Consider the following 24,254-nt stretch of genomic DNA (forward strand, 5'->3'; position numbering starts at 1 on the left):
CAGATTTCCATGACATTGGACCAATCACTTTCCACAAGCTCCTCAGCTCAGGCCTTGGATCTTCCCAGGAGAAATTGTGTAGGTTTCTTCCTCATAGCCCTACACCTTGCTTTCTCGCCTTCTGTAGTGAATAGGCAATATAAAAGAACAGGAAGATATAGGGTCTGGAGCTAGATTGAGTAGATTTAAATCTCAGCTCCATCTCTGCTATTTACTAGCTGTGTGTTCTATGGCAGTTACTCAACCTCTCTGTGCTTTGGTTTCCCGAGGTAATAATTCTCAAGGGTAACAATGATTACAATAGTAACATAGTAACACCTGTTGGGGTTGTTGTGAGGAACAGTTAATTTATGCAAAGCACTCAGACAGGATTATTACTGTTGGCTCTTCCTCTGGGAAATACCCATTTACCACTTCAGCTAGGGTGGTCTTGGTGGAAGCATTTCCTTCTTCCATGGCCCTGCTTCCGGATTAGCCAGTGCATTTAGTCTTAGGCCAGGGGCAGGCTCCTGACACAAGCAGAGCCGATCAGAGTCCTTTCCTGGGAACTCTGAAGTTGGGACATGAGAAAAGAAGCCTTTGGTGCCTTTCTGGTGGGGAAGCTCCCCTAGGTGAGACCCAGGCTCCTGGTAGCCATGTTTCCAGCCTGTGAAAGGAGCCCAGCTTCGAGAGTGAGGCTGACTGACCAGTGGAGAAAAGCTGACATTAGAAATGGCAAGAGTTTGGACATTACCGGAACCCTTAGTTTTGGCTGTCTCCAAAGGCACCGTATGAGCCAATGAATGTCCCATTTTCTCTAAGATTGCTTGCATTGAGTTTCTGTCACTGTAGTCAAAAGAGTTTTAATACATTTCCTAAGGCACCTTAGGACAGTACAGATCATGGGGCTCCTGTCCACCTCTCTCTGAAAAGCCCTCCCTGAGACATATACGCACACACACACACACTCACACAGAGTCATGGCAATTGCCAGCTCCTAGGAGTGAGCTGTAGTTCCTTCCCCGCCTGCACTGCCCGCGCAGGCCTCTACTTCTCCACACACACCAAAAGACAGCTGCGCCAGTGCCCAGGCCCGAGGAACTGCACTTGCTAAACAGGGTGTTATCCTGGAAATCTGTGCCCTTCTCTGTACGCTCCTTGTCCTTTTCTTCACTGCCCTATTCAGTAACTTTGCAAATACATAAGGAGCACCTGCCAAGAACCAAGTCAGGCCTGGGGCCCCAGAGAGGCAGTTCCTGCTGTCAAGGAACCCACAGGCTGTGGGGGCCATCAGGCCATCAAAAGACTGCTCTGAGAGAGACAGTGGGGTGAGTGTTGAACAGATGTGCTCGCCAAGTGCTGCAGGAGCTTAGAGGAGGCTCTGTCGCTGGTTGCCTGGGATGGTCGTCTGGCTGATCTACCCGCCTCGAGGTTCTTCCCACCCTGGCCCACCCTGCCCACTGCCGCCAGAATGTCTCCCCGAACAGAGGTGCGACCGCCTCTGCCCCCCGCAGGCCTGAGCCCACTTGCCTTAGCCTGGCAAAACCCTAATCCAGATATTGCCTCAACTTACTTTCTCAGCCATGTTGTCCACTGTTCCCCGTTCACAAACCTTACCCACGAGTCTAACCGCGCCACTCACCTTCATCAGATGCATTCAGTGTTTTCCCACCGTGGTGCCTGTCCTCACTCTGTTCCCTCTGTCTCCCATTCCTGTATGTCCCAGCTGTACACACCTTCCGAGGTGTGGGATGGCAAACGCGTTTCGTGTGCCTGCTCTGATTGTCTGGCTGTGTTGCTGTGTTCAGAAGGATTCTGTAGACATACTTGGGCTCAGTGAAAGAGTAAAGGATCCGTCAGCAAAATCTACCATGGCCACCAAATTGGGTGTGTGCTGGGGATGGGCGTGGGAGGCAGTGGGTGGTGATGAACAGCACACTTGCGGTGCATGTGCACTTTATTTATTTATTTTTTTTTTGCAGTACGCGGGCCTCTCACTGTTGTGGCCTCTCCCGTTGCGGAGCACAGGCTCCGGACGCGCAGGCTTAGCAGCCATGGCTCATGGGCCCAGCCGCTCCGTGGCATGTGGGATCTTCCCGGACCAGGGCACGAACCCGTGTCCCCTGCATCGGCAGGCGGACTCTCAACCACTGCGCCACCAGGGAAGCCCGCATGTGCACTTTGTTCCAGGTCCAGGTCTTATGCATCTCCCCATCCCCATAAAGACTTCCTTGCTCCTACAAGTGAAATTAACTTCTTTCTCTTCTGAACTTTTATAGCCTTCTCTCTGTGCCACTGTAAGAGCACTGGTTTCTCCTACCTTTTTATGGGTACATCTGCCTTTTTTCTATTTGAGGGGACAGATGGTACCCTATGGAGTATGGTACAAGGGAGAGATTCAAAGCACATTAACTGAATGGATGGAACCACGTGGAGCACAAAGATGGACGTACAAAGGGCTGCAAGGGGCCCATCCTGAGGAGCTGGCCTTCCCCATGGCCCTCGGCTGACTCTGGAGATGGTGTTGTTACAGATAAGTTCTCACTCCTGAACCAACTTCCTGCACTGCTGCTTCTGTCTGACCTGCCGTCTGCTGTCGTCTTGTGTGTCTGTGACCATGAGGTCTGAGTTCCCAGCTTCTCTAATTCATTCCTTTACTCACTAAACCACGGTGATGCTTCCTTGGTGGCCAGTTCTGTGCTCGCTGTTAGGGGCCCAGGGACGAGGTCCTGCCTTTAATCCTATCACTGACTTGGGGAGAGTGGGGCAGAGGTGGTGGAAAGACGGAGACCTGAGTCGTGGGATTCAAGGAGAAGAAATGTGTGTCCTAAGACAGGAGTAGGGAGGGTGCTGCGGGAGAAAAACAGAGGCTTCTGGGGCGGGGTGGGGGTGGAGGTTGTTGATACATCCACAGCCACCAAATTGCCTCTTTATGCTCCTCAGCACCTCATGACTGGGTTGCCTGATTGTCACTGCAAGCTCTGTGCTCCCAAGTTTCAGGGCCCGTATAGATGGAGTCAGGGAAAAAAATGTTTTTTTTTAACATTTACTTATTTATTTATTTATCTGGTTGCGCTGGGTGTTAGTTGCGGCAGGTGGGCTCCTTAGTTGTGGCTCGCAGTTTCCTTAGTTGTGGTTCACCGGCTTCTTAGTTGCAACACGTAGGCTCCTTAGTTGTGGCATGTGAACTCTCAGTTATGACATGCATGTGGGATCTAGTTCCCTGCCCAGGGATCGAACCCGGGCCCTCTGCATTGGGAGCGTGGAGTCTTATCCACTGTACCACCAGGGAAGTCCCAGCGTCAGGAGAAATTTAAACAGCCTCAGTGCATCCTACCACTCCCCATCCCCCACAAACACTCAGACCTCAAGAGCCCCGCGCTGATTACGATTCCAGGCCTGAGATCCTCATGCCACCCCCTGGACTCCCTTGAATCTCCTTTGCTGCTGTTCACACCTGGGACTCTGGGCCCAGGTAACCACCCGGGCTCCTGAGCTGCGTGGGGGCCGTGGTGCGCCTGTGCCCTGGTGACCACCATGGGCATCTGTGATGTCCCCAGATTATTATAGGGGCTCCAGAATGACTGGCAGATTCACTCAGGCTGCTCTGTCACTCTGGGTTTCTGGTGCCCACCTCCCTCACCCTCCTACCCACTTCCCCTGCTCCTCACCCCACAAATGTGTTTAGGGTGCAGAGCCAGCTGCAGAGCTGTATAGCACTGTTGGCAGGAGATGGGCTGGCTCGAGAGCTGCCTGGAGAGGAACGTGGCAGATCACATTTCTTCAGCTCGTGCCAAATATTATTCGGATGCAGCTTTTCAGACAGACACAAATTGCTCATCCAATAAACACAGAAGGGCTATTCCCAAGACATTTATCAGAGTGGGGAAAGATGAGAGGAAAGACAGACACAAGAGGCCTTTGAGAGCTGGCCTGGTGTGGCTGGCCTGAGGGGAGGTGGGGAGACCTCCAGGCACTCCTGGGGTTTTCTTCTTAAGGGCCTGAAACCCAGCACCAGGGCTTTGGGATTTGCTTTCATCGTGACATACAAAGCCGGCGTTGGTGCATACACTTCCCCATGGTGAACAGAGTGGAAGAAATGAACACAGGCCAGGGTGCCTCTGTGGGTAGTCAGCTCCCACCTCCAGTTGTCAGTGGTCGTGGGGATTAGCTGTCTGCAGAGGCTCCATACGCTACCCCACCACGCACACAGAGAAAGTCCTCAAGGCGTGCTGTGATTGTTCGCAGAGTTCTCAGGGGACAGTGCTCCTGGCCTGGAATCTCTTACTTCTGGCTGACAGGTGTGAGGGCACAGCTGCTGAGAAACAGGTTGAGGGACGCAGCTGACCATGATGGCAGGGGACCAGAGACATGGGGGCCCCCCATCCATACCAGAGCGCTGGCCAAGCCATTGAGGTCCTTTGTGCATCCCTTTCTGCTAGGACCTTCTAACGGGCCCCATGAGCGTTCCTCTTTAAGGATTCTGCCCAGAAATGAAAGAAATCAGGCCCTCCTCTGAGGCCCCATCTCAGAGCCCAGGGAGAGGAGGACCAGGTGAAGCCTATAGAGTCAGGCTGGTCCTCCCACTGTCTGTGCCAGGGTCCGTGCCAAATGTGCCCAGCAGAGAGGTGGGAGTGCCCATTGGAGGGAAGAGGCACTGACTAGATCAGGGTGAGGGCATGGGAATAGTTGCCAACATTTACACAGTCAGGGACTATTCTCACTTTTCTCACAGCAACACGATGAGCTAGCTGTACTATTATTGGTACTACTTTCCAGTGGGGCACTGAGAGGTTAGATAGCTGCCTAAGCTCACCCAGTTAGTGGATGGAAGGCCTCAGAATCTGTGCACTTAACTTGCCATACTACCTGCAGGCCTATGGAGAGATGCGGTGGTTTCAGAAACGCCAGTTGTATGGGAATCCTTAGGAGAGTAGGATTTGGAGGCTGGAGTCCCCAGACCTGGGGTGGTGCCTTTGAGGCACAATGCTAAGGCAGGCTTCCACTGAGGACCTGGGGGCTCTATAATTAGGCTGATTAACTTTCCTGGTTTTCCCACAACTGAGAGGGGTCCTGGGATGTGGATTTTCAGTTTTAAAACTGGGGCCACTGTGGGCTAATGGGTAAGTTGGTCATCCTACCTGTAACGAAAGGGCTGGGCTTGGATCATTGCCTTCGGGACCAACCTGCAGGCCAACTTCCTCCTCACACTCCCAGGCTAGAGACTGACAGAGTGACATGCTGATTGGGAAGGTGAGCAGAAGCAGCTCTTTCCAGACACTTAGGAGGGGAGGACTATAATATCAGGTGGCAACAAAGCAGGGACACTGTAGCCCTCAGAACCTAGTGGGAACAGGTGCCTCTGGTGTGGTCAGTCTTACACAACTAGGGAGACTGGGAAATTCCCAGGTGAGGACTGGCAGGCAGGCCAGGTGGCTTCCAAGGAAGTCTGGGCAGGGCCCAGCTCACTCTGCCTGCCGGGAGCAAGTTTCTATTCTGGTTCCTGAAACTCCATTCCTGCCAGGATGGCCTCTCCTCTACTCACCTGCTCGGTGACCCACGTTGACCTGCATTCCTAGGCTCAGCAGCCCTTACCTTTCACCCTCTCTGATTTGTCCCCACTTGTTATATGACCATGGCTTTTTGTCAGTCTCTTTGATTGTAAAGATCTGAAATTCACTCGTGCGATACCTGGAAGATTCCAATAGAAGGAGAATGGATCCTGAGGCACAGAATCCATGGGCAGAAATGCTATTAGGTCTCAGGAGGGACAAATGGGGCAAGAAGCCTCGGGAACTTGGGCAGTAATCACTCTTCACTTCTGGGCCCACTTCTCTTTGTGGTCTGTATAAAGCTGGAAGACATTGCAAGAGATTGTCCAGCTGCTCAAAATAAATTTGTTTCCTGGCCAAATGAAGTCAATCCAAGGCACTAAGAGAACTTCCAAATGAGATTGCTCAATCCCTGTCAGAGATTTTGGAGGATGAGTGCAGTAGAAGAAGTCTGGAACATTGGTCATGTGCAAATGATCTTCCAGTTTTGAAAAAGGAGGGGTGATAGTTTCTTTCTGTTACTTCAAACAGATTTAAGGGGAAAAAGGGAAAGGGGATTTGCCAGTTTACTTAACCGATCAGTCCAGGGAGAGTCTGATATGGCCATAGCAGGGCACACCCCCCTGCCTCCTTTTTGGCTTCTTAGGCAGGCTCTTTCTGCATGGTAGCTGTAGGGGGCTGAAAGTGAATCCCCCAAATTCATGTCTACCCAAATCCTCAGATTTTATTTGGAAAGAGGGTCTTTGCAGATGTAATTACTTAAGGCAAGATGAGGTCATACTGGATTAAGGTGGGCCCTATTTACAGTGATTGTGCCCTAATAAGAAGAGGACGCATCAACAGAAGAAAAAGATACACACAGAGAAGGCCATATGAAGACAGAGGCAGATTGGAGTGACGCAGCTAGAAGCCAAGGAATGCCAAGGCTGCTGGGAGCCACTGAAGATAAAAGAGGCATGGAAGGATTTTTTCCTTAGAGCTTTCAGAAGGAGTATGGCCCTGCTGACATCTTGTGTTTGGACTTCTAGCTTTCAGAACTGTGAGAGAGTAAATTTCTGTTGTTTTAAGCCAACAAGCATGTGGCAGTTTGTTACAGGAGTCCTAGAAAACTAATACAATACCCTCAGCAACTCCAGGCTGGCCACCCTAGAGGAAAGGAAGAGCCTTTTTTCTCAACACATACAGAAATTTTGGGATGGAGGGGATCTTTGCTTCCTGAACGTATCACTGTGGCCGAAGGGAAACTGCTCTCATTGGCCAGATATGAGTCCCACATCCATTAAGGGGACCGTGGTGAGGTTAGACTATCCCAACCACATGGGGAAGAGTGGACATCTTTTACCAGAATGAGGAGTGAATACAGGGAAGACAAAATTAACACCTGTCCATTACAGGGCGAAAAAGTTGATTCTGCAGACTATGCTCTCATCCAATAATAGATTTTTTTTAAATATAAAGGAAGTAGAGGGACTTCTCTGGTGGTGCAGTGGGTAAGAATCTGCCTGCCAGTGCAGGGGACACAGGTTCGATCCCTGGTCCAGGAAGATCCCACATGCCGGGGAGCAGCTAAGCCTGTGTGCCACAACTACTGAGCATGCGCTCTAGAGCCCCTGAGCCACAACTACTGAGCCCGTGTGCCACAACTACTGAAGCCTGTGCACCTGGAGCAACAAGAGCAACAAGCTCCTCAACAAGAGAAGCCACCACAATGAGAAGCCCGTGCACCGCAATGAAGAGTAGCCCCTTCTCGCTGCAACTAGAGAAAACCCGCGTGCAGCAAAGAAGACACAATGCAGAAATAAATAAATAAATAAATAAATAATTTTTTTAAAAAGTAAAGGAAGGAGAGATTTCTCAGAACAATTCAGGGCAAGGACAATCAAATTTCTTTTTTGACAGGTCCCTGAACTGACAGATCACAGAGCTGCATTTGATAGCCTGTCTGTTAGTAAACTGGGTCTTCAGTAAGGCTTTTAACAATCTCTGCCATGATATCCTTGTGTGGATAAAATGGGAAATATGGGTTAGATGACTAAGATGGGTTAGATGATTAAGAGGAAAAGTAACCTGCTAAATGACTGGAGTGAACCTATGTGAACCTATGTGATTACATTTGTCCACTCAGCATGCAAACCCCTATCTTATTTTGCAAGAATTTTCTAATAACAACAATTTAGTACTGGAGGCCTGTAGTGCCCTGGCTCCCACCATAGAAGCAGAAAGGGGAAGATTTTCCTTTTCACTTCCTTGCAGCCAGGGCTCAATCATGTGAATTGGGCTCAGCCACTCCCACCAAGGACTTTTAATTTTTAGGAGGTGAATTTAAGGGGCAGATGTAGTGTAGGAAGTGTTCATGGCAACAGCAGCAGCAGCTTGACCAGTCCTGAAGTGGTGATGTTGAGTGTTCCCTGGCAGTGGTGGCCATGGCAGAGCAGTGGTGTAATTAACTGTTTATGCAGTCAAAAACCTTGATTGGTACGAGGACTGTTTTTAAAAGGATTCAAGTTTCCACTGTTCCAGGATTTGTCTTCAGCTCTGTCTTTAACATGAACATCAAAAAGTGAAAGTTGTGTTAGAAGGCATTGGTGAAAGTACAGTATTTGGGACTATGGAGGTTAGTGATGGTCCTGTTCTCTTCTGTTGCTGAGACCCCAGCTGGAATGTTGAATTCAGTCCTGGGCACTGCTCTTTTATGGAGGAAAGTGACAGGCTAGATCCTGGTCAAAGAAGAATGATCAAGACAGGGAAGGAACTCAACCATGAAGCATGAAGAACAGTAGAAATGATAGGTATTAGTCAGCCTAGAGAAGAATTGTCTTTAGGTTGGGAGAAGGCATATGTCTGATCTTTTTAAATACATTAAAGACCATCAAGGGACTTCTCTGGTGGCATAGTGGTTAGGAATCTGCCTGCCAGTGCAGGGGACACAGGTTCGATCCCTGGTCCGGGAAGATCCCACATGCTGCGGAGCAACTAAGCCCGTGTGCCACAACTACTGAGCCCACATGCCACAACTACTGAAGCCCACGCGCCTAGAGCCCGCACACCACAATGAAGACTAGCCCCTGCTCCCCGCAACAAGAGAAAGCCCGCATGCAGCAACGAAGACCCAACGCAGAAAAAAATAAAAATAAAGACCATCAAGTGAAAGAGGATTCAGTTTATTCTCTGTGGCTCCATGGAACATAGCTTGCATCACTGCTACTAGCGAGTTTCAGCTTAATATGAGAAGGGTTTAATTGTTGGGTCCGTGATATCCACAACAGAGCAGGCTGCCTCATAATATAGTGAGTTCACTGTCGCTGGAGGTGTGCACACAAAACTGGATGAACTCTCAGAGAGTATATTGTGTTGGGGGATCCTACTGTGTGTGGGTAAAGGAAGAGTTGGTGTCCTTCCAACTTCTCTCCAATGCTTAAATCTGATCTAGTCCATAGGACAGGTTGGGAAGGGCAGGAAACTGGAGGTGGGGCGACCAGAGGAATTGCAGATTGTGAGTTATTAAAAAAAAAAAAAGGAATGGAAGATTGCATTATTCTGAATTCTTCACTACTCCCTGTACCCAATCCCTTTGCCATGTGACTTTGAAGTCCCTCCCACTAGAGACAGAATACACTTTCTTGTCCTGCTAATGTTGGGTTGGCCAAGTGATTTGCTTTGGCTCACGAGCGTGAGTAGAAGTGACCACTCCAAGTATAATCTCTAAGAGGCACTGGATTTTTTTGCTTACCCATCTTGTGCTTTTGCCATTACCATGTGAAAAACATGCCCTTGGTAGGTATCACAGAATAGAGACACATGGAGTAGACTCATCTAGCCAACTTACAGACCTACAGCCTTAAGCAGAGCTGCCCCAGCTAACACATGGACACATGAGAGAGAAATAAATGCTTTATTGTTGTATAGCACTTAGATTTGGTGGTTATTTGCTATGTAGCATCATTATGGCAATAAGACAGATCGGATATTCCAACAGACTTTCAGATACAGTATTGAAGGCAGTTCTCAGGCTTCTGCTGGCCTTTCTAGGATCTGAGGAAGTAGCACTTGAGGGAAGGAACTCATCCCAACAGATTGTGGGTATATCCTGACCTGGGTGTAGATGTTGCTGGGAATGGATGGCCAAGGTCACTTTGTGGGGCACAGACCCAGTGCTGGAGGCACTTTGCGGGTTTGGGGTAAAGAGTGAGAGGAGGAAGCCAACCTCACTTCAGGTCATGGGAAGAAGTCCAGCTGGACACTCAAAAGAAAGTGTGGATGGGAGTACCATCCTGAGAAACAGTTTGTGTTGTGATGGATTAAAGATGACCACAAATTCTTTACCACATCTCTCATCAAGAGGTGAAGTCTGGGCCTCCCTGGTGGCACAGTGGTTGAGAGTCCGCCTGCCGATGCAGGGAACACAGGTTTGTGCCCCGGTCCGGGAGGATCCCACGTGCCACGGAGCGGCTGGGCCTGTAAGCCATGGCCGCTGAGCCTGCGCGTCTGGAGCCTGTGCTCCGCAATGGGAGAGGCCACAGCGGTGAGAGGCCCGTGTACCGCAAAAAAAAAAAAAAAAAAAAAAGAGGTGAAGTCTATTTCCCCTCCTCTTGAACCTGGGCTGGCTCTATGACTTGTTCTGACCGATAGAATGTGGCATATGTGTCACTGAATAACTTCCAAGACTTGACCTTAACAGATCTTCCACTCCCTCCTATGCATTTGGAATACGCCTTCTTAGAGTCTAGCTGCCATGCTGTTAGGAAGCCCAAGCAGTCATGTGGAGAGGCCCACATGGAGGAAAACTGAGATCTTTGGCTAAGGGTTCCAGCTAAACACCCAGACAGCAACCAGCACTAACTTTTAGCCATGTGAATGAGGCCATTTATACCTTCCAGACATTCTATTACCCCAGCCAACACTATATGAAGCAGAAAACCACCTAGTTTTTCTAAGAAACCCCAATCAGGGTTTTTGACTGCAAAAACAGCTTACTCAAAGTAAACTAAAACCTAGAGAAAAGATTAATTATAGGACACTCCCAGTAAAGTTTGGATAAAGTCAAGAATGTGACTGTGACTCTTTACGATCTCATAGATTTCAAGCAGTGCCTTATAGACCTCTCAGCTAGACAAAAGTGCTTCTAAGAATCTTAAGGATTTGTCCCATAGTACCCCGACTCACAGCCTAAAGAAGGGAGGAACTTATCTTAAGATTTGGGGATATAGTTTTTGTCTAATGGAGTGAAACTCAATAAGGTTCATGGGAAATGCACAATATTTTTGTTTGTTTATTTTCTTCCCCTCCAAGAGAATTGTACCAGCATAAGTACCACTAGCTTGGGCTAAAATAGGCAAAGACAGTTCAAAATGAAATGAGGACACTGGGCACTTAGCAAAGCAGCCTGAACAAATTACTCTACTGCAAACAAGGGAAAGGAGGAATGACCCAGAGGATGGAGCCAAGAGCCCAGAGGGTGAAGAGCCTGGGCTCTTCACGTTCCCTGCTCCTGGAGCAGGGGGAATTGGTGACATTTGCGCTATTGGATCTCAGATTTCCTAAAGACCTAAGGACCGCTATATGCCTTTTATTACCCCTTTTTAAGTGGGAGTTTCTATTATGATTTTCTTGTCTCTGTCTTCCCATTGTATGTTGGATCTGTATGGGAAAAGATAACTTACAGGAAAGTTGCAAGTTTAGTACAAATACTTTTTTGGACTCTTTGAGAGTAAATTTCTGACATGATGCCACATTACCCAAAACCTTACGTGCATATTTCCAACATAACCACAATCATCAAAATAAAGAAATTAACATTATATGTTACTATCATCTTTTTTGTGTGTGTGATGGCCCAACAGGGCAAATACTTTTTTTTTTTTTTTTTTTTTTTTTGTGGTACGCAGGCCTCTCACTGTTGAGGCCTCTCCCATTGTGGAGCACAGGCTCCAGATGTGCAGGCTCAGCGGCCATGGCTCACGGGCCTAGCCGCTCTGCGGCACGTGGGATCTTCCCGGACTGGGGCACGAACCCATGTCCCCTGCATCAGCAGGCAGACTCTCAACCACTGCACCACCAGGGAAGCCCTCTCTTTCTTTTTTTAATATGTAACTCTTTTTTTATTCTTTCATTTTTAAATGGCAGTGAATTGCTTTTTTTTCTGTTCCTTTTATAATTTTTTTAATTGGGATATAGTTGTCTTACAATGTTGTGTTAGTTTCTACTGTACAGCGAAGTGGAGTTCCCTGTGCTATACAGCAGGTTCTTATTAGTTATCTGTTTTATACATATTAGTGTATCTATGTCCATCCCAATCTCCCAATTCATCCCACCCTCCCCTTCCCCCCATTGGTGTCCATACATTTGTTCTCTACATCTGTGTCTCTATTTCTGCCTTGCAAACCGGCTCATCTGTACCATTTTTCTAGATTCCACATTGTTTTTCTCTTTCTGACTTACTTCATTCTGTATGACAGTCTAGGCATAGACTGTTGGGGCCAGCTTCACTCTCACCAGTTCCCTGGTGAACGACTCTTGAATTTGTGTTCTAACTACAATAATTCTTCCCCTCTCCCCTTCCCACATTATCAAGATGATCATAAGCATTCACTAACAGGTATTTTAACAAATATCTATTCAGTGCCAACTATGTGTCCAGTTCATTTCTAGGAGCTGAGGATATAGTAGTGAACAAGAGAGACAGTTCTTGCACTCATGCAGCTGATCTTCTAATGAGACAGACAGACAACAAACAATAAATTAAATGTATAATTCTGGGTAGTGATACCTACTCTGAAAAAAATCAAGCAGGTTAAGCAGCTTTCGTTGGGGGACTATTCTACATAGTGTAGTCTGAGAAGACCTCTCTCATAAGGTGAAATTGGAGAGATCTGAATGAAGTATGGGGTTAAGTATTTCATTAGTGTTTCAGGCTAAGTGAACAGCAAGTACAAAGGTCCTGAGGTAGGAAGTAACAGGGCAAGTTCAAGGAATAGCAGCAGTTAGGTCAGTGTGGCTGAAGTACGTAGAGCATGGTAGAGGGTGATAGGAGAAGAGGGTGGGGAATGGAGATAGAAACCAGATTAGACAGGGCTTCTACAAATTTGGAGTTTGTTCTCAATAAAATGGCATGAATTGATTTATGCTTACAAAGATCTCCCTAGCTGCTGTTTGGAGAATAGACTGGGGAGGGGGCATGGTAGAGGTAGAAGCAGGGTGACCAAGTAGGAGGCTACCTTATAACCCAGGTCAACATGATGGTGGCTTGGTCCAGGACAGTTACAGCAGAGTTAGCAAGTGGTTAATTCTGATAATTTGAAGGTAGCACTGACAAGACTTGCTGAGGGATTGGAAATGGCATTTAAGAATAAGAAAAGCACATTGAGGACACCTTTTAGGTTCGGGGCTTGGGGGAAATGGATGAACAACAGTGCCATTCTCTGAGGTAAGTAAGAATGGGAGTGGAGTGTAGGGAGTAGGTGCTGAGTTTGAGATGCCAGTAAGAGAGGCAGTGGAATATGAGTTGGTTGGTCAGGACTGGAGATGGAAAATTTTGCAGTCATCAGCATACAGGTATTACTGAATATAAATCACACTCTTTTCTGTGTAGACAGAAAAGAGCATCATGGACTATGGCCTGGGGCCTTCAACAACCAGGGAAGAGAGAAGCCCAGAAAAGAGACAGAGGAGTGGCCAGTGAAATGAGGAAGATCAGAAAAGCCTGATGTCCAGGAAGCCAAGTGAAGAAAGTAGATTCTGTGTGATCACAACCACATGTCAACTCCTGAACCTCAGTTTTCTCATCCGTGAAATGGTGAGAGTAACAACTGCCCACTTCGTGGTGTTGTTAGGATTGAGGCAATGTATGTAAAGCAGTTACACTTGTAGAGTCTGACTGGTATATAGGAAACTCTCAGTCTATGGTAGCATTGTTATTTCCTCCACTTCAGAGTAGGCTGCCACAGCCCTCAGCTTCCCCGTCCACATAAGTGACAGCACCTCCATGAGTCCTTCTCAGAAATGAGGTGTCCCTGCTCACTCAGGCAACCAGGTGGGCCTGACGAGTGGCCTCTGGGTCAAATTTGAACCAAGCGACTTCAGTGCCTAAACCTCTCACCCACACAACTTCCAGCCCTTAGTTGCAAATCAACAAGTGGTAAATAAAGGTTTTAGAGCCAGAATTCTGCCTCTGCCTCTCACCACCTGTGGGATCCTAAGCAAGCTTCTTAACCTTCCTGAGCCTTGAATTCTATCTGTAAAATGGGAACAATTCCTACTTCATGACATTGTGTCCAGGCCCGCGCAGACTGTAAATAAAGCTGGCTGATCTCCTGCATGGCGGCGTGGGAGTCACTGGGGCTCTTTGACACCCTCCCACGCAGTGCATGTTGTGGGATGCGCTAGAAGAAGCACCCACGCATCCCCAAAACCTAGCTGGGCGGGTCTCTGGGATTCCCTAACCTGGGCTGTAGGACAGTGAGCTCAGAGAGGTGGAGACTCGTCCACTTTTCCGCAGGGCGCCCGATGAGCCGCGCCTAGTTGCTGGGCCCCCACCTCGGTAGAGGGGCCTAGCTCGGCCAAGGGAGGGGGTTCCGAACATCCCAGGGACTCCCTCTTCCGCTGTCCTACGTCCTAATGGGCGTCGAAGCCGTTTCCTGGGCAACCCTTCTCCGCCCCTCTTCCTGACCCTCCTCCCAGGTCTACCGAGGTCCACCGTCAGGAAAGCCGCCGCGGCCCCCGACCCCTCAAGACCACGACCAGTCTGCTCTGTTCTCCACCCTCCTCTCTGACGCCGCGTTGCAGGCCCAGGCGCATAACCCAGCCCTTCAGCACCGAGGGAAGTGGCGGCTCCTCTCGGGGGCAGCTCGGAGGAAGAGGAGGAGGAGGAGGAGGAAGCGAGGCTTAGTAGGGACCGAAGCCCCACGGGGTAGGCTGCGGAGGAAGGCGGCGTGAGGGCCCGACAGCTCAGCTCCAAAGCTGCGGGCTGCCAACTGCCGCCCCGAACGGCTCCGCCCCTGCGGCCCACCCTCCACAGGTCCCGCCCCGCAGCTCGGCCCCGCCCCAGACGGCCCCGCTCCCAGCTCCTGTCCCCAAAACGCGGCTCCTACCGGCTGCCCTGCTCCCGCCCCGCTGGCGGCCTCGGCCTCGGCCCCGGCCCCGCCCCCGGCCCCGCCCGCGCCTGCCCGTCGTCCGCACTTTGCTTGCTGGGCTGCTGAGTCGGCCAGAGTCTGAGTTCCGCCGCCCGCCCGCCCGCCGGCGCCGCTCCCTCGCCTCCTCCCCCGATCCCTCCCCCAGTCGCAGCAGTCTGGCAGTGTCTGGCAGGCGGCCCGCGGGCGGGCCGCCCTCCCCGCGGTAGCCCACCCCCCCTCTTAAAGCGGCGGCGGGAAGATGAGGTTTCGGGAGCCGCTCCTGGGCGGCAGCGCCGCGATGCCGGGCGCGTCCCTGCAACGGGCCTGCCGCCTGCTTGTGGCTGTCTGCGCGCTGCATCTTGGCGTCACCCTCGTCTACTACCTGGTCGGCCGCGACCTGAGCCGCCTGCCTCAGCTGGTCGGAGTCCCCACGCCACTGCAGGGCAGCTCTAACGGCGCTGCCGCCATCGGGCAGCCCTCTGGGGAGCTCCGGCCCCGAGGGGCCGCACCGCCGCCGCCTTTGCGCACCTCTTCCAAGCCGCGCTTGGGTGGCGCCTCCAACCCCGACGCGGACTCTCGCCCCGGCCCCGGCCCCGGCCCCGGGAGCAACTTGACTTCGGCCCCAGTGCCCCCCGCCACAGCACTGTCGCTGCCCGCATGCCCTGAGGAGTCCCCGCTGCTCGGTAAGGTACCACGCACGTTCGCCCATGCCCTCTTCCTCGACAGCCAGTCAGTCTCCCTATTCCGGATCAGAGCCCCTAATCCCAAACAGGTTCCGGGCTGGATGGGGTGAGAGGTTGGGAGGTGAGTCCCTTCGGATTCATGCTGGAGGCTGGGTCGGGGACAGTTTAAGTAAGCCGTAGCCACCGCCACCCACCCACCCCCGATCCCAGAACCGGAGAAGGCCTTGGAGACTTCCCTGCTCTGGCCCAAGCCTCAAGAAGTTTTGGGAGTTTGAGTCTGCTTAGAACTCGGAGCAGCCTTCACTCTGCTAACTCTGGTAGGGACTACGAGGCAGCTCAGAGTAACGCGCTCTCTCTAGTTTGGAACGCTGATGATGAGGCCTCCAGGAGGGAAGGGAGCAGACCTCCCAGGTCACATCTCCTGTCTTCACATAGAACCACTGTCTCCTGAGTGTGGGTTAACCCTTTTCCTAAGCTTTTGGGCAAGTGACTTGTCCCTAAATCTCTGGTTTTTCATCTATTAAATGGGAATAATAAGTGGTACCTGTTTGAGGGGGGTGTTTTGGAAGATTAGACCAAACAGTGTAAACAAGCATTTACAAGAATGAGGGTAAGCCCTCAGTAAATTGTCACTATTGTGTTCAGTTCCTCCTCTGCCTAGATCCCTGCCCTGGGGCCCTCCTACCCTGCTTCCTGCCCTTGTAGCTTCCCAAGAGCAGGGCCCTCCCAGGGGCCGAGGGTATTTGTACCAGTATAATGTGTGTACCTTGGGGGCTGGAGGGCTAAAATATAATCAGTTATCACCAAGTTGTCCCTTCCTGGTAGCAGCAACCTGGAGTCTCAGGTATCTTGCCCAGATGATCTGAACCAGGGCTCCAGCCTCTGTTTCAGCACAAGCAGAGAGCTTGGGTCGGTGGGTTTGCATTCCTTATGTCACGAGGAGGCTGAGCCCATGCCCACCGGGACCTCCCCTTGACCTGTAATCCACAGGCAGTCAGGCCCAAGGCAGCCACAGGTTGTTCCCAAGATTACCAGACAGGTGGCTGCTTAGTTTCAATGCCAGGGTGTAGAGAATGTCGTTCTGAGTGAGGGGCCCTGGCAGGAGGGCAGGCATCCTGCCAGTAGGAACTCTGTCACTTTTTCACAGAGCCCAGACAGAGCAGGCCTCCCACACACTCTTGCTCAATTTCTCCAATAATTACTTCAATATTTTCATATCAAGTTTGGGAGGATGCTCCTGGAATTGGTCAGACATGAATTGTGGTAATAAAGGGGACTTTTTTTGTTTTTTTTTTAAGCAGAAACTTGAATTCTTTTGGACTTGATGGTTAGTCTGGGAAGCAGACTGGTCCTATAAAATGAAATGGAATCTTTGCCATGCTGCTAAGTGTCTGACCTCAGGCATGTTACAGAGTTCCTCAGAGTCTCTTTCTCTTGTGTAAAATGGGGTTGTCCATGCTTAACTCACAGCGTTATTTTCAGGACTAAATGAGATTGTGTATGTTAAGTACATGGCAAATAGGACCTGGGACTTGAAGTTTCATTTTCTCAGACCCTGGAGATGGCTGTGAACAGCAGAGAAGGAGGAAGAGGGTTGGTGACTTCTCAGACCCCAGAGAGGCCAGATTTTGATCTTTTGTTTTTAATTGTTGCCTGGATATTATGTAGAAGGAAAGAGAAATTAATTAGCAAATTAAAGGAAAGTACCCCAAAGTTCATTAGATTGGTGTTTGAGGTGTAGGATCTTCTCAATGAATCATGAGAGGCAGTGGTGACCCACCTTGGTGTTGCCCAGTGACTGGGTGACGAGTTATTGCTGTTTCTGCGTTGACTCTGAACTGGCGGCGTCAACAGACTTCCTGAGAGATACAGTTTTGGAGGGCGAGGGGAGAGGCCCTGGGCTTTCTGTAGCTTGTCCGCCTTTGTGTGACATGCATGGGACCGTGACGTTTCGGCTGCTGCGGAGGTAGCCCCGGAAGGTGAGGGTGGAGTGTTTTTCTTCACTTTTATTGAGCCCTTGGGTTTGAGGGTTGGGTGCTCTCTAAGTGGAGGCTCCTGGTTAGAAGAGAGCCTTGAGAAAGCTGAAAGTCTCCCGGGGAGTGTGTGGGCTGGGGGAGTCAAGCCCATCTGTTCAGCTGGGCAGGTGTCAGCCAAAGCCATTGCATGGTGGTTTTGAGGTTGGTGGGAGAAAGCATCGTGGGGTTTAAAGCTGTGGCCTTTTCACTACTTGCAGTTCCTTTCCACAACTGGGCTCTACTTTCTGATGTCCAAGGGTCTATGCCAGATGCTGTGATCCCTCCGGGCTGGTAGGTGATGGGTAACGGGCATGCCCTTCCCTGCAGGAGCCAGGCACCAGACTGGGCTGCTGACGGGTCACTGTTGGATCTGTCCTGGGTTGTTAGAGCCTCAGGATAGACTTCAGATAGACTTGGGTTTGAATCCTGCCTGTGTCTACACTGTGCATTAGGGCAGGTTGCAGTGTTTGGAGCCGTAGTAGGCTCTGCCCCGGGACACCTGCTGGGTTGATGTGAGACTTTCAGGAGTGAGGGCTGCAGGGGAAAGGTGGGTCTTTCCTGAGGATTCCTGCAAGTTCCCCAGGGAGTTTTCCTGGGGAGTCCAGGTCTGTAGGCGCTGTCATCTTGGCCCTTGGGCTGTGCAGCATTTCACTGACCATGGCAGTGAGGCTCCCTTTTCTGGCAGCCTGGGTGTTTGCCTGAGATGTAGTCACCCTGGGAGGAGCAGCGGCCTTGCGTTGAGTTACTTTTCCCGGAATGAATGTTTATCTGTGCTTAGATTTGGCGGCAGCTCCACGTGACTTGACTAGCACTGGTGCTGCCCGCCCAGAGAGGGGCTGGCTGGGGGCGGGGCGGGGGCAGTACCTCAGGTAGGACTGGTTAGGGGAGGCTGGGCTGACCTGGACAGTTGGTACAGTCTATGCGTGGGAGGCGGGCGGTGATGAGTATAAGACTGCCTAAACCCGAGGCCCCTCTCACCCAGCTATGCTTTGAAGAGAGCCTCTTCCTTTGTTCAGAAAAGGACTCTGATCTAGAGGTGGGCACCAGAGAGTCATGGGCACCAGGGCCAGCAAACAGCCACAGGTAGCCAGGGCCCTGGGAGAGCACTTATCCGTGAGCCGTTTTCCCCAGGTTTCATGGGGGGTGTCAGCCGAGCCTCTGCCGTGGTTTGTACCCTTGGCAAGACAGAGCACTTGCTGGGTGTCTGCCGGGCTCTCGGCTGTCAGGTGTTTCTCCACCAGCACACTGTTCCCGCTTCTCCCCCTTCCCCCATATGCACACATGTGGACACAAGCACGCTGCCTGGGACATAGTGTACTTTGAGGACATCTGTCTTGGCCTCAGCTCCGGAAAGGGCTCTCTCTCTCTTCTTTGGGCTGAGTCCTAGAGCCTCATCACCTTCTGGCTTGTGGTGGAGCCTCATCCTGGGAGTTGGGGAGGCACCAGGAGCCTCCCCTGTGTCCAGATCTTTAAACTTTGGAAGGTTAGGTAACTAGTGTTTTAAACCAGTTTTGTCCTGTTGCTTTTCCTGGGGAAAATAATTTCTTGACCTACACACAGACATGCCTTCTTGTCTAACAGTCTGAGGTAGAGAAATACCCTCCATGACTATTCGGCTCACTTTTTTCCACTCAGCCTGATGGTCGCAGAAGTGTCTCCTGCCTGTTGTAATTCGTCCCAGACTCTGAGCAAGCACGGGGGCCTCCACCTGATGAACCAGGTGCAAGTTCCTTGGGTTACGGGTTGCAAGAGCCACGTGTGAGATTGGACTCAAACTGCAGCATCTTGGAACCACAGCATCCCAAGATGGGTCTCTGCAGTTCCCTGGCCCCCATCCCACATTGTGTTAGAGGGGAAGGGTCTTGCCTCAGGCCATACAGCCAGGCAGTAGCCAGCTGGGGCTGGAAAAACCAGGTCTTCTGCTTCCCAGTCTAATGCTTTTCCTTAAAGTTATTGCCCAGTAGACACTTAGTGCAGAGGCTCAGGGCGGCCTAATGTGGCACTGAGTTTGGGAAGATCCCTGCTAGGCGTGTCTGGGGGTCCATCTGAGAGGTCTGATCAGGTGACAGCTCTCCTGGATTCAACAATATGCCTGTCCTAGGCTGGGCGCTAGAGCTACAGGGAGGGAGATGACAAAATGCCTTCTCTTTTGGAACTCACAGTTTAGGCAGAGGAGGCATAATTAAACCATGCCGATGTCATTTAGGGAAGCCAGAGTGTGTGCGTGTATGTTTAGTCTCTGCCTCCCTAGCCATCCCCTTTCCTTCCTTTCTTCCTTCTTTCTTTCCCTTATTCAGAAACCCAGAGTTGGTATTAAAGTTCTCCAGTCCCGGTTTTATCTGATTGTGTGAACATGTTCCTCTAACTTCTGCAGCCGTGCATTAGCTCTGTGGGTAATCTTTAACTTGCTGCTGTATAATGACTATAATGATACATCAGCAGCCATATGGTTGGGTATTACGGTCTTTGGATAGCAGCAGAGTAGGGGTTTCCAGGCTGGGGCTAGACTAATTTATGGTTTGGGAAAGACGGGACAGTTAATGGCCAGGTAGTCCCAGCCCTTCCGTGGATTCCACCCTGGGGACCTTCCAGACTTTGGGGGCAGGGCCAGGAGGCTCATACCCTTCGGGCTCAGCTGGGCTCTGGATGCGTGTGAAAGGGGCCCAGTCATCCTGTGGCCGAGCCAAACCTGGTGATTTCTTCACTAACTGTTTACCCAGTGCCTCCTATGCCTTATTCCCTTCTCAGCGTTCCTTGCCTGTACTTGATAAGAAGCAGAGACTGAAATTCTGCTTGAATCCATGTCTACCTGGAAATTCCAGTTATTCTTATCTGGTTAAGCAGCAGTCCAGTTGTTTTAGGACAGATAGTCCTCCCTCGCAGCTAACTCCCTTGAGGGCCTCCGCTGTGGCCCTTTTACCTTTGCCTCTGGTACTACCCATGTGGCCCAGGTGATGAGGTCCCTGTAAGCCAGACCCTGACTCCTGGGGAGTTCACAAAGCATGAGATTGGATTCGGTGATCTCCACAGGGTCCCTCCTGTCCCTTAACTTGGCGAGGGATCCTGAGAGCCAGACTGTGGCTGTGATTGCAAAAGCCTCAGTTGTGAGGCCCTCTGTGTTTACCTGGGCCTACGCAGGTCGCCGGCTTGGGGGAGAGATCTTGGATCCTTTTCTAAAGGTCAGAGACCTCCAGGTTGGAAGGTTGTGGTGGCTTGGGGGGTAGGGGACAGGGTCTGGTGGGGAGCTGGTTCTGGGAGAACGTGGCCTAAGGGGATTCGTCCTTAGGAGGCAGAAGGGCTGAGTCACACTCTCAGTGTTTCAGGTTCTACTTTCCAGCCTGGCTCAGCCCGTCCCTTCCTTGCACAAATGAAGGCCAGGGGCTGTATTATTGGCTGTTGCTGAATTCTTTGGCAGTGATTTTAGTGTCTGGTCTGGGTGTGTAATGTAGCTGCTTCTCTTTCCCCCTGCCGCCTCTCCAAGCCCCTCACAAAGCCCTGAGAGAGAGGAGGAGGATTTGTCTCCCTGGGATGCCGGAGGCCAGGGTTGTGGGTCTTTGCTTTTGCCTGTTTTTTTGAGGAGCGGGTAATCTCTTCCTCCTTTTTGTAAAAAGTGATGCAGGCTCATTGAAAACCATTTGAGAAGTTAAAAGAGGTTGAAAAGCACATCTATATTCCTATCACCTAGAGGACGCATGTTGGCAAATTTCCTGCTAGTCTTTTTTCTTGAACATGTTTCAGAATTTAGTTGATATCTTTATAGATGGATAGATAGATTGGTATAGATAGATATAGATATAGATAGCCTGGTGTCCAGGATTTTTCCCTTAAGATTCTGTCACAGGCTTGGTCCTACACCTTTAAAAACAACAAAGGGTATAACTTTTATTATTCAACTGTTGCCAAACACATACAGTTTTTGTTTTTTTCTTAGTGGTCCAGTGAGGCTCATGCCTAAAGCTTTAGGTACTTTTTGGATTGTTTCCATAGTAGAGTTTTTTAAAAAGGAAGAAAAGGGCTGAATGCTTTTTGAGAAGGGCTTGGTTTTTAAACCAGTCTTACTAAAGGATAGACTCATTGAAAATTTCAGGTTTGCTTAGTGGTGGCAGATGCACATTATTGCTGAATAAAAGATGTGTCTAGAATTCTGATTAAAAACTAGGTACAGGAAGCGCTTGGGGCAGGGGCAGAGGGCCAGGCTGCAGGACGGACCGTGCAGCGGGGGTGATGCCCCAGGAGTCAGCTTCCTCAGGAATTGCTCCGTTTGTCTCCTTAGCAGCCAAGTCCCTGGGCTGGGCTTACGTGCACCGTGGCCCTGGGGCCATGGTGCTGGGTGAGCACCAGTGCTCACCCAGTGCTGGTGACGTGACTGAGATGTGACCGTGTCCACAGGAGGTGTGGGAACAAGCTAGCAAACCAGGTTCTGAAACATACAGCACAGTTCTCCTACCTCCAGAGGGTCTGGAGATCTGGAGAAGGGCCAGGAGGTGAGAACCTGTAGGTTTCTGGGAATTCCTTTCAGGAGAAGCCTCAGAGACCAGCAGAGCTGGCACTCAGGCTCTTCACAAGGCGCCTATTTTGAAGTTATGCCACTTTGAATGTCCTCACTGGAGCTAAATTCTCCTCTTCTGAGGGGCACTTTGGATCTGGGACTCTGCCGAGGTTCACTGGCCCAGAGCCCGTGGGTCAAGGGGGAGGCTGCACTGCGGGAAGGGGCAGGGTATGTCAGACCAGCATGACCAGTAGGGTGTGAGGTCAGGCTCCTTCCTGCCTCACCACGTGGGTCTCCAGGTCCTGGGGAGGGGCCCTGGCAGGGGTTTCAGTAACTACCTGGCCTCATGACAGGTTGCATTCTGAAAATGCCTTTAAACATTTCTTTAAAAGTTTCTTCCTGTTTTGCATAATGTCCTTTTGCCTTTGACGTTCCTGAAACTGAACTGCAGGGCTGTCGTTGTGTTTCAGGACACCACCAGCTTGAAAAAACAGGAAAGGACTCCCAGTTAGGGTGGACCTAGGGAAACTGGTATTTGCAATATAGGAGCTCAGACACTCGGTGTGGAGGTGTTAGGTAGCTCCTGTCATTCAGATGATCGCTTCAGGCAGCCTGGGCAGGGTGCCCCCCTGGCTGAGAACGGGTAGACTTGAATCTTCCCTCCAAAGTCAGAAGGGCACCCGCCCCCAAGGAAGAGGATGAATGGGGACTCATTTGCTCATTCAACAAACTTTTCTTGGTAACTACACTCTATGAAGCATAGGAGACAGACATGAGCAAGGGCTGGCCCCCACTCTCGGGGAGGCCCTCAGCGGTGGACAGATCCTGGCAAAGAGAGGACGAAGCATGGGTGTTCCCAGGGCACTAAGGAGGTACAGGGAGCTGGATGGGTGGTCTGGGCCAGGGCCAGAGGCAAAATGAAGGGCCTTTCTTCCAAGCACTGATTTTTAGCATCCCTGTCTCTCAGCATGTTTGAACAGTCTCCCTGGTTGGGAGGGGCAGGGGTCTACTGCCTGTCATTTCCTCTAGTTGCTGTTACATGGGGAGACTGCCATAACCGAAGTCCCAGCTGTTGCATGCAGTTGCCGGCAGGGCAGGAGAGGACAGGAAGTAGAGGCGGTGTGAAGGAAAGATGATAAAAGAGAGAGAAGATGGTGTAGCTGGGACCGTGCTGGACGAGGGAAGGCCGAGGATAGCTAGACTGAGGGACCAAAGGGAGGAAGGAGAAGGGAAGAGATCAGAGGAGGTGCTTGTGGTCTGCGGAGCATGGGGGCGAGCCTCGAGGGCCTCTGGAGCGAGGATTCTGAATTCTGGTTCTAGCTCATTATATCATTTCGGGCAAACCCCGACTGCCTTGGTCCCTTCTCCCCTCTCTGAAGTTTGAGTCATGCTCAACCTGTTGGTCTTTAGTGCCCTTCCTCTTGTTCCTCCTGGAGTCTAGGCTGGGGTGGAGGCAAATCCTAGTCATATCTGCAATGTGAAAGCCCTCTGAGAGTTCCTGTGAGGCTCATTACCCACTACCCATTTCAGGGGTCTTGTGGTGAGGCTTCTGCTGAAGATTTTGTCATCTCTGTTTAAGTAGGCATAAAGATTTTTAGGTGGGTGACCTTTGAAATGGCGTGGGTAGTGTTCCTTTCTGTCATGCTGACTAGCTGTGTGATTTGGGAAAGTTGTTATCCTCCCCGTGCCTCACTGCTCTCACCTGTAAAATGAGGATAATAAAAGTACCTCATAGATGTTGTGGAGTTAATAGGGACAAGAGGGCCTGAAACAGTGCCTAACACAGAATAAGCTCCAAATATATGTTGTCTTTTATTGGTAGTACTAATAGTTCTTATTTGTGAAGATTTTGGCATTTGCTTTGTAGGATTTCTTCTTCTTCTTCCGTTTTCGATTGAAAATGCAATGTCACCACATTAAATGTTTAAAAATGTATCATTTTACTCCCTACCATTGTACAAAACATGCATCTATCACGGTAACAAAGCTTGCCATTACTTTCCAAATGCATACATGTTTTACACTGTTGCAACCATAGTGTGAACTATTTTGCCTTCTGCTATATTTGTTCAACATTATCTTATAAACTGTTGTGTTGCTTATAATTATCAGAATTATCTTTAGTAGCTGCTGTCTAAAATCCTTATGGCTATTCCCTTAGCGTTCAACATCACGTTTCACCGTCACAGATCATCTTGAACATCTTTGCTGCATGTAGCTCCTTGCTTCAGTTGAATTATTTCCTGGGGATAAATTCCTAGAGGGGAATTTCCAGGCCAGAGGATATGGTCATCTTTAGGACACTGGTTCACACTGCCACTTTGCTTTCCTGGAGGGCTGGAATAATCCACAGGCCCTAAATTGTAAATTCCAGGGCCAGGGATATAGGCTTTTAAAGAGTGTGGTTTCCAAGAGAGAGTCAGATTTAT

General features: G+C 50.3%; 1 protein-coding gene across 2 annotated transcripts in view; it reads left to right on the top strand.

Annotated features, from left to right (window-relative positions):
• Positions 1 to 14,718: 14,718 nt before the first annotated feature.
• B4GALT1 (beta-1,4-galactosyltransferase 1) overlaps positions 14,719 to 24,254 on the top strand; it is a 46,580-nt gene continuing 37,044 nt past the window's right edge. The window contains exon 1 of one of the 2 annotated variants that reach the window (XM_081237447.1): positions 14,719 to 15,321. In XM_081237447.1, coding sequence (XP_081093573.1) covers positions 14,898 to 15,321 — 424 coding nt within the window. In that variant the 5' untranslated portion in view covers positions 14,719 to 14,897. The remainder of the gene's footprint in view (positions 15,322 to 24,254) is intronic. The other variant, XM_081237446.1, reaches the window with a different exon arrangement.

This window comes from Mesoplodon bidens (genome assembly GCF_964165515.1).
Source record: "Mesoplodon bidens genome assembly, chromosome: 6".
NCBI classification, from domain to species: domain Eukaryota; kingdom Metazoa; phylum Chordata; class Mammalia; order Artiodactyla; family Ziphiidae; genus Mesoplodon; species Mesoplodon bidens.